Here is a 14,612-nt window from a genome sequence, read left to right on the forward strand (position 1 = left end):
AGTAGTAGTAGTAGTAGTAGTAGTATTTTGTTCCCCCTTGGCTCAGCGCCCTCTGCGGGAGAGCCACCCACACCATCTTAAATCTGGTGCTTCTCCATCTGAAATTTCCCCTCCTGAAACTGAAAGTTATTAGATCTAGTACCGCTCTCTGGAGGAACTGAGAACCAAATTTTGCCTTCTTCTGTGGTGGCAGCCCTTCCAAGAATTTGAGGAGTGCCATCATGTCCCCCCTCTCAGTCTTATCTCCTCCAAAATAAACATACCAGCTCATGAGGAAAGACTGAAAGAACATACCTAGTCCCTTCAACCTTTTCCTCATGGGACTGTTTTTTAAAAAAAACTGCAGGCCATCTTTATTGTTCTCCTCTGAACCAGGCATCCCTAGGCACTACTCATATCATATCATACCAAACAGGAGTTAGTTAAAGATAATCCCAGCCAGTGCCTATTTTGCAACTCAAAGAAATCCATCGGAATGTACAGGAAGTAACAAGGGTACCACGGCCATTAGGATGTCATGGGTGGGGGGATACTGATGGGATGGGATGGAAGTGGTATTGTGTATATGGTACAGTGATTCCTCCTTTGGTTTCCTTCAGTCTCCACCAAAAGGCGCCACTATTCCCTACCACCCCAGCCTGTCCTTGGGATCAGTTCTTCTTTCAGCCAATCAGGTAAGGGACTCATAAATTCACAGGAGACCATTTTTCGGTTGAGGTTAAAAAGAGAGAGAACCGTTAGGCTTTGGTTCTCTTGTTACTCTGTAATCAAAGGGTGGGTAAGACTGCGGCCTGCCAGATGTTGTTGTGCAATGACAACTCCTTTCTTCACTGCCCATTGGCCATGCTGGCTGGGGCTGATGAGAGTTGGAGTTCAACAACATCTGGAGAGCCACTGGTTTCCCCCACGCCTACATTCACCACCACATCAAATATCAAGCCAGATTAGAAAGTATCAGAATGACTTAATGGGTATTGATTTTACCTTTCCACCTTGACTTCTGGCTTCTTCTGTGTCATGTGACCAAGCACTTACTGTCAGATCCCTCAGAGACCATATATACAAGGACCATCTTGGCTGTGAGTCCTAGGAAACTTGCTCCCTGCCTTGCAGGCTTTTTCCCATCTGGCCTGGGAGGGCGGGGCCCTGACTGACTCCAGCTGCAAAAGCTGAGGCTGCTGAACAGACTCTTGGTATTGATAGGGGGTTTTGTGGGCTGGGGGCGGGGAGGTGTTGCTGTTAATTTTTTGTATGCTTAAACCAGCAATAGCGCAATGGAATCTTTTAAAGTTTACAGAGAAAAAGGAGAATCTATGTTACGGTGAACCAGTTTATAGGACGTGGGGATTTAACATGGATATTTTGCTATATGCCTAAAATAACATCTGCTATTTTGTTAAAAGTTGTTTATCCTTGCAACATTCTGCCCTGCTGCGATGCACACAGTCAGGTTTAACAAATGTTGCCACTCAAGCACATCTGAGTATTGACAGCCAGTAAAAAGCAGAACTTACTTACCAGATGACCAAAAATCGAGGCTGAAAAGTGTTGATTGGCTGAATAAAATAAAATTACAACTGTATAAGAATAATTTATCTCAGTGAGATGGTGACCTAGTTCCCACACAATGGTGCTAGACAATAAGCCTAAAGCTTATCGGTATCAGCAAACAGATTATATTAGGTGTAAATCTGTAATGTGCTGCCCCATTTCAAATCTACTTTAAGCTTTCATTTACTATGAAATGATGCATAACTGATTTGAATTTTATATTAGGAGGAACAATTACTCATTTGCATTCCAGCCAGATGAAATCATCATAATTTGGGGTCAATAGAATAAACTATTCTGAATTTAAGTGAAATAGAAGACCTAACACACTGAGTTTGGAAATACCACATATATTAAAGATAAGAGGGAGAATTGCACAGATACATCTGACTTCATTATTTACTAGTGTCCTCCTAGTGGTGCAGCTATAAAACTGCTTGCACATTTGCATAGCTAAGCAGGGTCCAGAATGGTTTCAAATTAGATGGGGAATTGTGGGTTGAGATTCCTGCATCACAGGGGGTTGGGCCAGATGACCCTCGGGACCCCAACTCTACAAGTCTATGATTATAATTATCATCTATGTTTTAGTCTACAATCACTCCTCCCCTATTGCTTATTCATTTGTTTCTGGGTAGGATGATGAAACTGCTTATGGAATTTCTACAGCCTCTTTCTGGCTGGTCCTAGTCCTTTCCACATCTTAAAACCTGACATTTCAGTAACAACAGTAGTCACCAGGAAGTCTACCTTCTTGCAAGCTTCTCTCCCCACCTCCCCAATTTCTTATTTAAGTCCTTTGAGATTTACCATCAACAAAATACAAATGACAAGTAAGCCCATCCATTCTTATTCTCAGTTCTGGCGCCAGCACCCAGTGTAGGTAGGCATTTGCCAAGGATAATTTACACCAGCAAGGCTCCCTGAGGCTGATGCCTTGCCTTGGCTCCCTGAGCTCTTGCTGGCCCTTAAGCACCAGTGTCCCTGCAACCCCACTCTCTTGCTTGCTAACTTGTGAGCTGACTTATCCTGTGCTGTAATGAGCCAGGAGCCACATGGCTGCTCTGCTTCCGGTTCATGTCAGCAACAGCACTGTGAGGGTAAGCCCACTCTCATGGGCAAGCACAAGGGGGGATCTGGAAGCTGCCTAGTGCTCACAAACATGCGTGCTTACCTGCCAGCAAGGCCTCATGAGCCTGCACAACGGGGAGTGGGAGGCTGGTGGCTACTAACAGTGCTACCTTTACCAGAGGGTCAGAGTGGTGGCAAGCACTGGCAGGCAGCAAGGGTAGTTTCCCCAGCCCCCTTCCAAAATCTGGAACTGGGCCTATTCATTCTCTTACACTGTTGATAGCGCTGTTCTCCTTTGTCATCCTTTTTTCAGGGATTCTCCATGCAAGGACAGTACAGTGGTATGTCTCAAGCAGAGGTAAGTCAAGCTTTACAAACTAAAAGGAGGCTCCATTTTGAATTCACACTTCCAAGTAGTTCAGTGTGTGGCTAGGACCAGCTTCTTCAAGCCTTCACCTTCCATTGTTCCCCATGTCTTGTTGTGCTGCTTGCCTGTTCCGGACTTGCCATTCTGCCTCCCCATTCTGTCCCTCCTGGCATCCAGATGGCAAATCCTGGTGCCTCCAGACATCTTTCTTTGGCGATCACTCATAGCCAAGTAAGATTGTCTTCAATGAACACAGTCTTAACAGTGAGTCTGTAAGTGACTGTGGAGGCCAATTCTGGATCAACACGTCCTTCCACAGTGGGGGACATAGGTTTCCTGGCGGGAGTTGATCACGGTGAGGGTTTGCCAAGCGTGCCTTCCTCTTAGCACGCTCCTGAGTTTGAGCATCTTCAAAGCTCATGACACCTTTGGTAAAGGCTGGTCTCCCATTGGAGCGCTCACAGGCCAGTGTTTCCCAATTGTCACTGTTTATACTACATTTTTTGGATTTGCCTTAAGAGAGTCTTTGAAACTCTTTTGTTGACCAGCAGCATTACGCTTACCATTTTAAAGTGCGGAATAGAGTAGTTCCTTTAGAAGACGATAATCAGACATCCACACAATACGACCTGTCCAACGAAATTGATGTTGAAGAATCATTGCTTCGACACTGGTGATCTTTGCTTCCAGACATAGCTGGGCTCCAACTCCCATCAGCCCCAACAGGCATGGCCAGTGGCTAGGCTATGGATGATGGGAGCTGTAATCCAGCAATGTTTGGAGAGTACCTTGTTGGATAAGGCTATACAATAATTTATGACAGCAGGCAGCACCGCTGGTAACTTTCACTTTACATGTACTCCATTTCATATACTGTATTTTTCCATGTATAAAATGATGCCTTTTGCTAAAAAAAGAAAAAGGCAAAAATTGGGTGTCATCTTACACATGTATAGTCAATGCAGAGGGGGGACGTGCGATTAATGGCAGCAGCAAGCAGGAGATTGGCAGCAGCGACTGGGCGGGTGATTGATGGCTGTGGCAAGTGGACGGGTGGGCTGTTGGTGGCGGCGAGCGGGCAGACAAATTGGCGGCCGTGGTGAGGTGTGTGATCAGCAGTGGCGGGCAGGCGGGTGAGCGATTAGTGGAAGTGACCTCTCCCCCCCCCCCCCAAAGCTAAACTTAATTTCTTATTTTTGGGTTAAAAAAAATAGGGGCGTCTTACATGGGGGCGTCTTATACATGGAAATATATGGTAATTAAATTTCACATGCTCAGTTAGTACTATACCTCAGGAGTAGCCAACGCTTGTATTCTAGGTGTACGGCTGACCCATCTACTTCCTAATGTGAGCAGGTAGATGGGAACACAGGTCTTGCTGTCACTCCACTGACTTCTTCCTCTCATCTAGGTGTCAAAGTTGCAGCAGCTTTCTGGGCAGCCTGTCTCATTCGCTTCCTTGGGACAATCTCCGTCAATAGTAGCAGGTGAGGAACCCTGAAGAGCTATGAAGCCACTTAAACTCCCACAATCCTCTGCGGCAGCCTATGGCCATAGGGGCTTACTCAGATGAACAGTGAGCCTGTGCTCCAGCTGCATTTAGGCAATAGGTCTCCACGGAAAGAACATGGTGCACAAATAATTGGCCCTAGAAATGGGGAAGGCAGGACCTTCAAAGAACTAAATAAATTAGCAAATTGCTCATGAAATGATGGAGAATTGCTAGGTAAGGGAGGGGGTTAGCTTTGTTGGAACCTGCCACTTGGTCTTTTTTCAAAGGCTGGATCAGCACTCTTATGCTAGAGTGGGATACCAGAAGGAGGACTGGAGCATTTATCTTCTGACTCAGGAAAAGCTGTGGCCCTCCAGATATTGCTGGACTACAAAGCCCATCGTCCCTGACCACTAGCCACACTCTTTGGGGATAATGCGCATGTCAGTCCAACGGTATCTGGAAGCTCACATGTTCTGCATCCCTGCTCTGTATTTTTTTAAAGCACAACACTGGATAAATACAAGACTAAAAATGGGAGTGCACTCTCTGGCATGTGCACACACATAAATAAGGGAGGTGGGTATGATTTTTTTCCTGAGAATCTCGAACTCTTGGTTACAAAAACAACAAAAGAATCTGAAGGCAAGTGTACTTTTTCGTATAAGGGAATGTGGATTCACGCATATGTACTTACGATTGCCAGGGGAAAGATGTAGACATACCCCCCCTCTCTCTCACCCCACCATACTTGTCAACAGGATTTTTTTTTTAATTCATTATGAAAAGTAATCCAAGGATTTTCCACCTAGGATTTTTTTCTTATTACGTTAAAAGAACAGCATTAACCAATGGGAGTCTGCATCAGACAGGAGGAGGGCAGCACAGTCTCCCTTAGTCTAAAATTAGTCCGGTGTAATGTGACCCAAGCAAAGTGGCATAAAACAAAAGCCTCTTCTTGGAGCTTCTGATGGCTTTGCAGTAGCTGGGAAACGGTCCAGTCCTGTTTACGTGCCTCCTGCTCTTTGCACCGTGCAGTGCCTGGAAAGGATTCTTTGGGTTTCCCTTCTTCTGTAGCCTTGTGATGTGGTCATCCTAGCGCTCCTCCTTTTAGGAAGGCAAGAAAGAGCCAGGACAGAACAGCCCCAGTAACGTTGTGCTTCTTTTCTCCCTTTTCAGCACTGGATACGAACGCTCAAAATAGCTCTCAGGAGTTCCTGGTTCCTAACGATGTAAGTTTGCCTCTACAAACTACAGTTCCCAAATATATTTTGGGGGCAGTCATGTGCTTTAAATGTATGGTGTACATTTAGTAAGCTCACACACGTGTCCACAGAGGTCTTCCTTGGTGCTCATAGGGTCCTCCCCATCCCACTTGGTGCTTGAAAGAAGCTTTGTATCACAGCCAAAGGGAATAGGTTGTGGTGTGTGTTGAGTTGTGTGCGTTGTGCCCATTGTAGTTCCCCCAGTTTGCAAATGTGTGCATGGGCCCCAAAAGGTTATAATCAGAGCCAAACCCATTCCACTCTTCATGGAGATCTTCAAAGACTGATTCCGTTCAAACAAAAGTAGAAGAGCCCTAAATATTTTGCTGCAGAGTCCTTTGGCTTCTTTCTCAGTCAAAACTAGGTTGGAAAAGGGAACACGGCTCTTGCAGCTTCAACTGTTGTGTAGAAGAGGAAATTCCACCAGGTGTAGCTTGTCATGCAAACTACAGTGGTACCTCGGGTTGCAGATGCTTCAAGTTACAGACTCTGCTAACCCAGAAATATTACCTCAGGTTAAGAACTTTGCTTCAGGATGGGAACAGAAATCACGCAGTGGTGGCAGTGGGAGGCCCCATTAGCTAAAGTGGTGCTTCAGGTTAAGAACAGTTTCAGGTTAAGAATGGACCTCCAGAACAAATTAAGTTCTTAACCCGAGGTACCACTGTACAACTCTTGACTTTTGCATCAGGGCACCCTCCATGAAGCTCCCTCATTTGGTGAGAGACCGTTTAGGAACACTCTTGGAGTACAGTTTCCTAGCAAGCCAGTACTGTTACCTAGCTTGCAAAAGTTCAGTGTTTCATCAAAGCATGTGATCTGCTGCTCAGCCATGGTCCTTGAAAGGAAGATAAGTTCAGCAAAGTCCCAGGTTGTTTTATCTATCCTCACTCTCACACAAACTCCAGAATCAAGGGCTACTGTCTCAAACCCATCCCTCACAAGCCTTCTCTCCTCCACACAAATGCCATTGTACCTTCAAAACACATTAAAGGAAAAGTCTTCCCCAAGAGAATCCTGGGAACTATCAGAGCTACGATTCCCAAGTACAGTTCCCAAGATTATTAGTATGTACACAGACATGTTTATGCTCCAGTGCTTTAACAGCAGCCTGGCATGGACAGACATTAAGCAGGTGAAGCTTATCATGGCCCAGAGATAAATGGTGGGAAAAGAAGGGGCAGCGATAAACAGTCCTCTGAGAGAGAGGAGCATCAGCCGTGGGAAAGGTTAACTTCCTCTGACTTCTTCGCCATCACTCCCAAGTGAGCTGTCCTTCGCTCTCTCTGTGTGTTTCTGTGGAAGCTGAAGCCCAGAAGGGGTGAATATGATAAGAGAGGAATGTGCCAGCATTTCTTGTGCCCACCCACTTGCCAGCCCGGCTGCCAGTGTACCAGGCCTGCTCTGCAGATGTCAGCATGTGTTGCTGGGCACACCACACAGCAGGCCGTTGTAGCATCTCAGAAGGCAGGAAACGAGTGGGCAGGAGGGCAAAGCTGACCTTTACTTCTGCCCCCCGACCCTGCGTGGGGAAAAGTAGCTCTTTCTGAAGTTTTTGTTTATGGAACAAGCCTCATGAAACTATCTGGCCTGTTTTATTTTTTGAAATAGGCCAATTCCTGCCACAGTGTGGTAGGTACCCTGAACTACATGGCTCAGTTCATGTTTTCCACTCCCTTGAGAGTGAATAAAAATGGCTAAATCTCAGGCTTGGAAAGGTAAAGTGTAGATAAGCCTGAAGCCTTGATGGGTTCTGCCTCAGACTCATCCAATACTGAACAACAATAAATCAAGCAGACCATTGTGTACTATGTTGTTGTCGTTTAGTCGTGTCCGGCTCTTCGTGACCCCATGGACCAGAGCACGCCAGGCACTTCTGTCTTCCACTGCCTCCCGCAGTTTGGTCAAACTCATGCTGGTAGCTTTGAGAACACTATCCAACCGTCTCATCCTCTGTCGTCCCCTTCTCCTTGTGCCCCCCATCTTTCCCAACATCAGGGTCTTTTCCAGGGAGTCTTCTCTTCTCATGAGGTGGCCAAAGTATTGGAGCCTCAGCTTCACGATCTGTCCTTCCAGTGAGCACTCAGGGCTGATTTCCTTCAGAATGGATAGGTTTGATCTTCTTGCAGTCCATGGGACTCTCAATCGTGTACTATAGGTCAGGCTCATTCTCTCACTCAAGAGTTGCCTAAAATGAGTAAACGCTTTCTGTTCGCTTTGTCCAGTTCTGTCCAGTTCTTAGGCGATGAGGTTTCCAGCGCGGTTCCACCCCAAAGACTGATCCTTCCTTTCCCCTCCTAGCTCATTGGCTGCATCATTGGCCGCCAGGGCAGCAAGATCAGCGAGATCCGGCAGATGTCCGGAGCACACATCAAGATTGGGAACCAGACCGAGGGCTCTGCTGAGCGTCACGTGACCATCACCGGCACCCCAGTCAGCATCACTTTGGCTCAGTACCTCATCACAGCCTGGTAAGAGCCATTAGGACTGCTGGGCAGGTCAAGTGGGGAGTAACGCAGCACTTGTGCAGCCGTCTCGTTGCAGCTTCTTCCTGCTGTGCCCAAGCCTGTGGCCTCTTAGATGGACAGCTTTGCGGAGAGCAAGTGACAGTGCCTTGCTGTCATGGCTGAATTTGCCGGTTTGCAAACACTTGGCCCTCTGCTCAAGAGACAGGAGTGCTAAGCATAGCACCACGAAGTGTCCTCATTGCTTTGTTGTCTGTCTTTCACACTAATGCCTGCCTGTCTCTGACACACATGAGAGTAACCAGGCCTTGAGTTTCTCAGGAGCCACCGTGATTTCTAATATCCTTGCCTACAATATGTTGGGCATCAATGTTCCCTTTGCAGCTGCAAAGCACTGTTATACTACTTTAAGCATCATGGCTTCCCCCAAAGAATCCTGGGAACAGTGGTATGTTAAGAGTCTCCTAACAACTCCTGGCACCCTTAACAAACTACAGTTCCCAGAATTCTTCGGGGGAAGCCATGATGCTTAAAGGTAACATAAGAGTGCTTTAAATGTCAAGTGTGGATGTGACCTTAGTTCAGTGCAGGAAGAACTGCTGTGTCACAGCAGGGAATTCTCCCGTCCTGTCCAAAAGATAACCTCACTTAAACAGAGCAACATTTGTCATTGGTCGCTGTTGTGACCTGGCACTTGGGATGCTTCAAGATTTAGAGCAGGAAATAGCCATTCACAGTTCAGGGATCACCACCACTACAGGGTGCAAGTTTTCAAGGCGTGGAGCCCATCATTGACGGATGCATGTAAGCGTTTTCGTAATCAGTTTTCCCTGTGGTGATGACCCCAGAACTCATTTCAACTTTTGTTGCATTTGTGTGTTGAAGGAGAATTAACAGCCCATTCTTTTCCTCCTGGGAGAAGTTAATAAACAGTGCCGTGCATCTCACGTGGAAGAGGTTCTCATTTCCCCAGAAAAACACAGTGGTCTGTCAATGACCTGAAAAAGCCAAGAAGGATATGTGGCTGGAATGCTTTGCAATTCCATGATTGTTTAAATAGGGACATGACAAGGTATAACATCCTTAACATAGCCACTTCTGAGTTCCAAACAAGCCCTGTGTGTCATGCTGGAGGTTCTCCACATGAATGTAGTCCCAGAGGGAGAGGACTCTGGAGAAGACATTATCTGGAAGCAAAAGCGATGTAGAGTACCTTGTTCACTAGCTCCATTCTTTGTGTGTACCTATTCCTTTGCACATGTCAGCTCAAACACTTGCCTGTGTGTGTGTGTGTGTGTGTGCGCGCACGCATATTCATACTTGTATGTACGTATTATACAAACTGCACATATCCGCCCACACCTATGCATATTTTTCCATGTGCAAGCTTGTACATGCATATAACAGCACATATACATCCAAGTATATGTCCGCACACGCTGCATTTGTATGTGTAAATTGTGCATGCAGGCACGAGTCTCATTCTTTCTCCCTTCTTGTTCTTCAGTTTAGAGACGGCCAAATCTACCTCCCAGACGCCCCCCGTTGACCTCGGCATGACTTTCTCCCAGCCCCTCACCCCTTCGCCAGCCCCAACGCTGACAGCAGTGGCCGCGCCTCCCCCAGCCTTGCTTGGTGCCCCCTATGCCATCTCCCTCTCCAACTTCATTGGCCTGAAACCCGTCCCCTTCTTGACGCTGCCTTCCTCAGCCACGGGGCACAATGGCAGCCTTGCCACCTACACGACCAAGATCTCGACAGCCAATGCCAGCAAGAAGGCTGAGCGGCAGAAGTTCTCCCCATACTGAAACAGGGAGGTGGGGCAGGGAGGGGAAACCTTAGGAGAACCCTCACACGCTTTGTTAGATGGCATCAGCGTCGGGCCGCTCCAAAGCGAGACTACCTGGGGAAAGAGGTGAGGGGGGGAGCCAAATCTGCAGGGAAGGAAGTGCTTGTGGGAGAGGATAACCGAGACAGCTCTTGAAAGCAGTGCTGGCCATGAGACAGTCAGGGAAGTGGTGCTTCTGCAGAGCTCCCACCTGATCCTGGCTAAAGATATGTCTATCATGGGTAAGAGCAATCAAGTCTCATAGTTTTGCTTCCGTGGAACAAATCTCTGCCCCACGCTACAAAGTGTTATTATCCTTTACCTTCCATAAACCTTCCTGATTGCTTTCAGCAATGAAGATGAAGAGGTTCTCTCTCCATCTGGTTTCTTGACATGTTTTCTTTTTTAAGGAAAACATGCTGCTTAAAGACAATTGGAACCCCACTCAAATTCTTTGTACTGTATTGATAGAGCTGGAGGTCTTGGGAAAGGTCCCATCTCGACTGTGGCACTGGCCAGAGCTTGTTAGACCTTTGGTGATCCTAACAGAGAACATGCTATGCTACTATCTCTCATGGGTTGCATTTCCAAGAGCAGAACTGGAAAAGGGTTCTGATTTCTATAGAACTGGAAGCTGTGCATGTCCTAGAAATCACAGAATACCAAAAAGTGGTTTTTTGTTGTTTTTGTTTTTGCCTAGCACTTCTCTCCTAATATATGAAGCTGGCTGTGAGTTCCATTTTAGCTGGATTAGAATACAAGATACATGACTGTTCAGCTTAGCCCCTGACCTCCTACAAGTGGTTGAAGGGAATTAGTTTTCACCAGACATCCCTCTAATATTTAGCATGAACTGGCACAGCGTATGCAAGAATTTGCTGGATCAGACCAGAGCCCCATCCACCCCAACATTATGTTCACCCATTGGCCAACTCAGATGCCCATGGGAAGACCAGAGGCATATAGTTGTCTTTCCTCGCTGAGAAACAGAGCAGTTCTTTATAAATATTCCCTATCTGTTACAAGGTAAGAGCTTCCAGCACTGGCAATCCCAGCTGGTCACCTAATCCTATGTGGGCGACATCTCCCCTCATTTAACTTTATGGCAGAAATCCGTCCTCATATATATCTGGCAGGATGTGCAGTATCTTGCCATGCCACTCATCTTTGGGTTTATCTCTTGCTGTCATGGGATGACATCTCCAATAAGTGCTTTCTAATTTTGCTCTCATCTCTTGCAGTGCAATCCTAAGCATGTTTGCTCCAGAAGTAATCCCCTACCCCTTCCGTCACTCATTAGTGGTTCTAGGACTGCAGCCTTAGTAAATTCTGCCACATTTTGTTCTCTTGTCAGCCTTTCTCTCTTTGTATCAGTATTGTAAGGGCACTTGTCTAGTCAAAACATGCCCATGAGAGTCAAGAGGTGGCGCCCTGAGACCTCAGGTTGAAGCAGATGCCCATCTTGGTGATTTCTGGTGAAGTTACCAACATGTATGTCTAGCACTTACACTTGCGTCCTAAACAGACGGCCATCACAACAGCATATAATTCATCCAAACCGCACCCCCAAAAATTATCCCCATGGATTAAATGTACCATATAGCCAAGGATTCCATGGCTAATTTCTTAGTTGGTTTGCAAATTGGCGTGGCTTCATCAAAGTGGATCGGATTGTTGGCTAATTGACAGGTTGTCAAAAGACTGCACAATTCACTGTCAACACTTTATAAGGCATTAAGCGGAAGGTGATTGTTGAACAGACCTGGAGAAGACGGATGAAAAGAACACAGCAAAAACTCAACTTGGCTCTGGCCCTGCTTGGAGCCATGAACTAGTTGGCTCATGATAAGCAAAGGTTAGTAGTCACAAGCCTGTGTGGAGTAAATGCATACCAAAAACGAAACATTGAAATTCTGCATGCGGTCGATGCAAATCCTGGAAAGCTCTTTTCTATGGCCAGCATAAATCATACAAATGTGCATATACTTCTCCTATTTGTGTATAATATTGTTTGCTATTTGGCAATAAAATAAATCCTCCTTTGGGAGGAAGGGCAGGGTATAAATGGTATGAATGAGTAAATAAATAATACTGGATTTGCTAAACATGGCAGGGGCAAAAGCACGGAAGCCTCACCCAAACCCCACTGCCTGGGAATCTTGTGCAGGGGGCTCATCTCAGTCACTGAGAAGCACATCTTTGCAGCATAGCCAATGCTTTCTCTGTGCTCCTTCAGGAATCACAGGCTGCACTCAGCCCTGATTATGTTGGGACTGGTTTACTGAACCAAAGCTGTCAGGGAAAAAAGAAGAAGAAGCCAAACAGGCTGCAAAAAGGAGACAATTGAGGTTGATTTGGTGTAGTAGTACCTTTACAATCTCAAGAAGCAACAGCATCTCAGATTTGCCCTCAGTTACACATTGATTTGGTAGCATAGAGTAGTCTACCTACGCCTGTTTAGGCACTGGTCACTTCTGATTAAATAGTTTCAGCAGATTCATGTATTTATTTTAGCCTTTCCTCAAGCTGGTGCCCTCCGGGTTCTTTGAACTACAGTTCCCATCATGGCTGGGACTGACAGGAGTTCTGGCCAGAGGCAACCAAGCTGGGGAATGCTCATCGAATGCGTCAAATACTCAGGTGGTGTAATTCAGCACTGAGGCATCCCAATATTTGGATTCCACAAAAACACAGGGGAATGGAGCCAAAATTTCCTATTCCTTCAAACCAATCTAACCAGTTGTCCATTTCGCCTTGATCCCTGGCTGGTCCCAATCTCTCTCACTTCCCTGCATCACTCGCTGGCAAAAAAAAAAGCTACCATCTCTTTTTAACCCTTTTTATTTTTTATTTTTGGCTGCTCCAAGGAATGTCCCACCTCCTATCCCATGATCCTCTTTGGCTTGTCTTTGAAAATGCTGTACATATAATTCTATATTTTTTCCTCCTTTGTAACTTATGATTGATTTAATAAAAATGCAAACTTTGTCAACTCAGAGGGTAATGTCATTAGGATTTTGTATACATTTGAATTACGCAAAGCAAATGCACACGCACCCCTCTGGCTATTTACATGACTGAATAAAAAGGGAAAGAAAAGGCTTATTCAGTGTTTTGCCTAAGAAGCAGCGGCAGCTAGATTCTTGCCCACCCATCCCACCTGGTGGCTGGGCACCTGGCCTTTCAACCAGATGCAAGACAGCGAGGGGAAAAAGGGCAGGTGAAACTTGTTCTGCTCTTAACACTGAATGCTGAAGAAAACTTCACTTACTGAATTTCTGTTTGTTGTGGAGGAGTCAGAATCCTTATTTGGGGAAGGGGGGAAGCAACTGTGGAGTATGATTCAGATTCCTACTTTTTAATTGATTCAGAATAATTACCACCCAGTGGACATGTCCCAACAATTTTCTGTGGATTGAAATTTGCAACGATTTAGCGGTGAATTGCGGGTTTTCCCAGGGAAAGCAGTGGGAGAAAAAGAATCCTGCTCAGCCCCGTGCCTGAAAGTCCCAAACATATGCCCAGAAATTGCAGCAGAAACAGAAATCTGAATGAGCCCATAGTCAGCCAATTCTCATTTTGTCCTCCTCCCTCCTGCTGGATTCTACAAGGGCAACGCTGAGACCTAATGCTGTGTGCACACCATACATTTAAAGTGTATGACTTCCCCCAAAGTATCCTGGGAACTGTAGCTGGTTGAGGGTGCTGGGGACTGTAGCTCTTGAGAGTGGCAAACCATGCTTCCTAGGATTCTTTTGGGGAAAGTCGTGTGCTTTACATGTGTGGTGTGTGCACAGCCTGGTTCTAAGAAGGCAGACAGCTGGGGCTGCTTGAAGGCAGGCTGATGTGTTGGTGGGGAGGTGCCCCATTCGCCCTAATGGACCAACCTCCACTGGCTCTCACCATTACGACTGTGAACAAATGGTGCTGAATCAAGCATAGCAGGATCATCCATGTATCAAGACTCTATAGACACAAACCCCAGTATGCCACGGTTAAAGAACAGGGCCTGGTTTATTCATATTACTATCACTCCCTGCCTCCCTCCCTCAAAGAACCTGGTGGGAGCATGCATGGAGGTTCCCGCATGTTATTCTCACTACAGTCCTCCATGTGTTCCCTTGGATGTGAGTCCCACTGTGTTCAATGGGATTTCTTCCCTTGTTTAGTAGGTTTAGGATCCACAGACTAAGTTAGGCAGTGGACTGCCCCAGAGTGACCCAGCGACATCAGCAGCTGAATGGGGATTTGAGCCTTGTCTTCTCAGTCTGACATTCTGTCCACAAAGCTGCACTGGCCCCTTGAAACAATTCTGTAGTAGTGCGGGAGCTGGGGCCACCACTTCCAAGGTTGCTGCCATGTTCCTAACGCTGCCTATGGAACCTCTGTCAACATACGCCAGTGCCACCTTCCTCTCATTTCAGCACCATGCCACCTGTCCTAGACCATCTCAATAACTTGCCCATGATGGATGTGCCAAAGGAAATGTGGGAGCAGGAGGAGAGGAGAGGTGGCAAAAGGGAGGAATGGCAGTTGCCTTATTGGGAGAGCATTTGGCATAGCAGGCCAGTGT

General features: G+C 46.4%; 1 protein-coding gene across 2 annotated transcripts in view; it reads left to right on the top strand.

Annotated features, from left to right (window-relative positions):
• The window catches only part of PCBP4 (poly(rC) binding protein 4), a 39,552-nt gene extending 26,517 nt beyond the window's left edge, over nt 1-13,035 (top strand). For both annotated transcript variants that reach the window (XM_083429491.1, XM_083429490.1), the window contains exons 8-13: nt 600-674; nt 2,936-2,980; nt 4,401-4,476; nt 5,661-5,713; nt 8,048-8,217; nt 9,719-13,035. In XM_083429491.1, coding sequence (XP_083285617.1) covers nt 600-674; nt 2,936-2,980; nt 4,401-4,476; nt 5,661-5,713; nt 8,048-8,217; nt 9,719-10,019 — 720 coding nt within the window. In that variant the 3' untranslated portion in view covers nt 10,020-13,035. The remainder of the gene's footprint in view (nt 1-599; nt 675-2,935; nt 2,981-4,400; nt 4,477-5,660; nt 5,714-8,047; nt 8,218-9,718) is intronic.
• Nucleotides 13,036-14,612: the final 1,577 nt, after the last annotated feature.

The sequence above is a fragment of the Podarcis tiliguerta genome, assembly GCF_965153285.1.
Source record: "Podarcis tiliguerta genome assembly, chromosome: 2".
Lineage (NCBI taxonomy): Eukaryota > Metazoa > Chordata > Lepidosauria > Squamata > Lacertidae > Podarcis > Podarcis tiliguerta.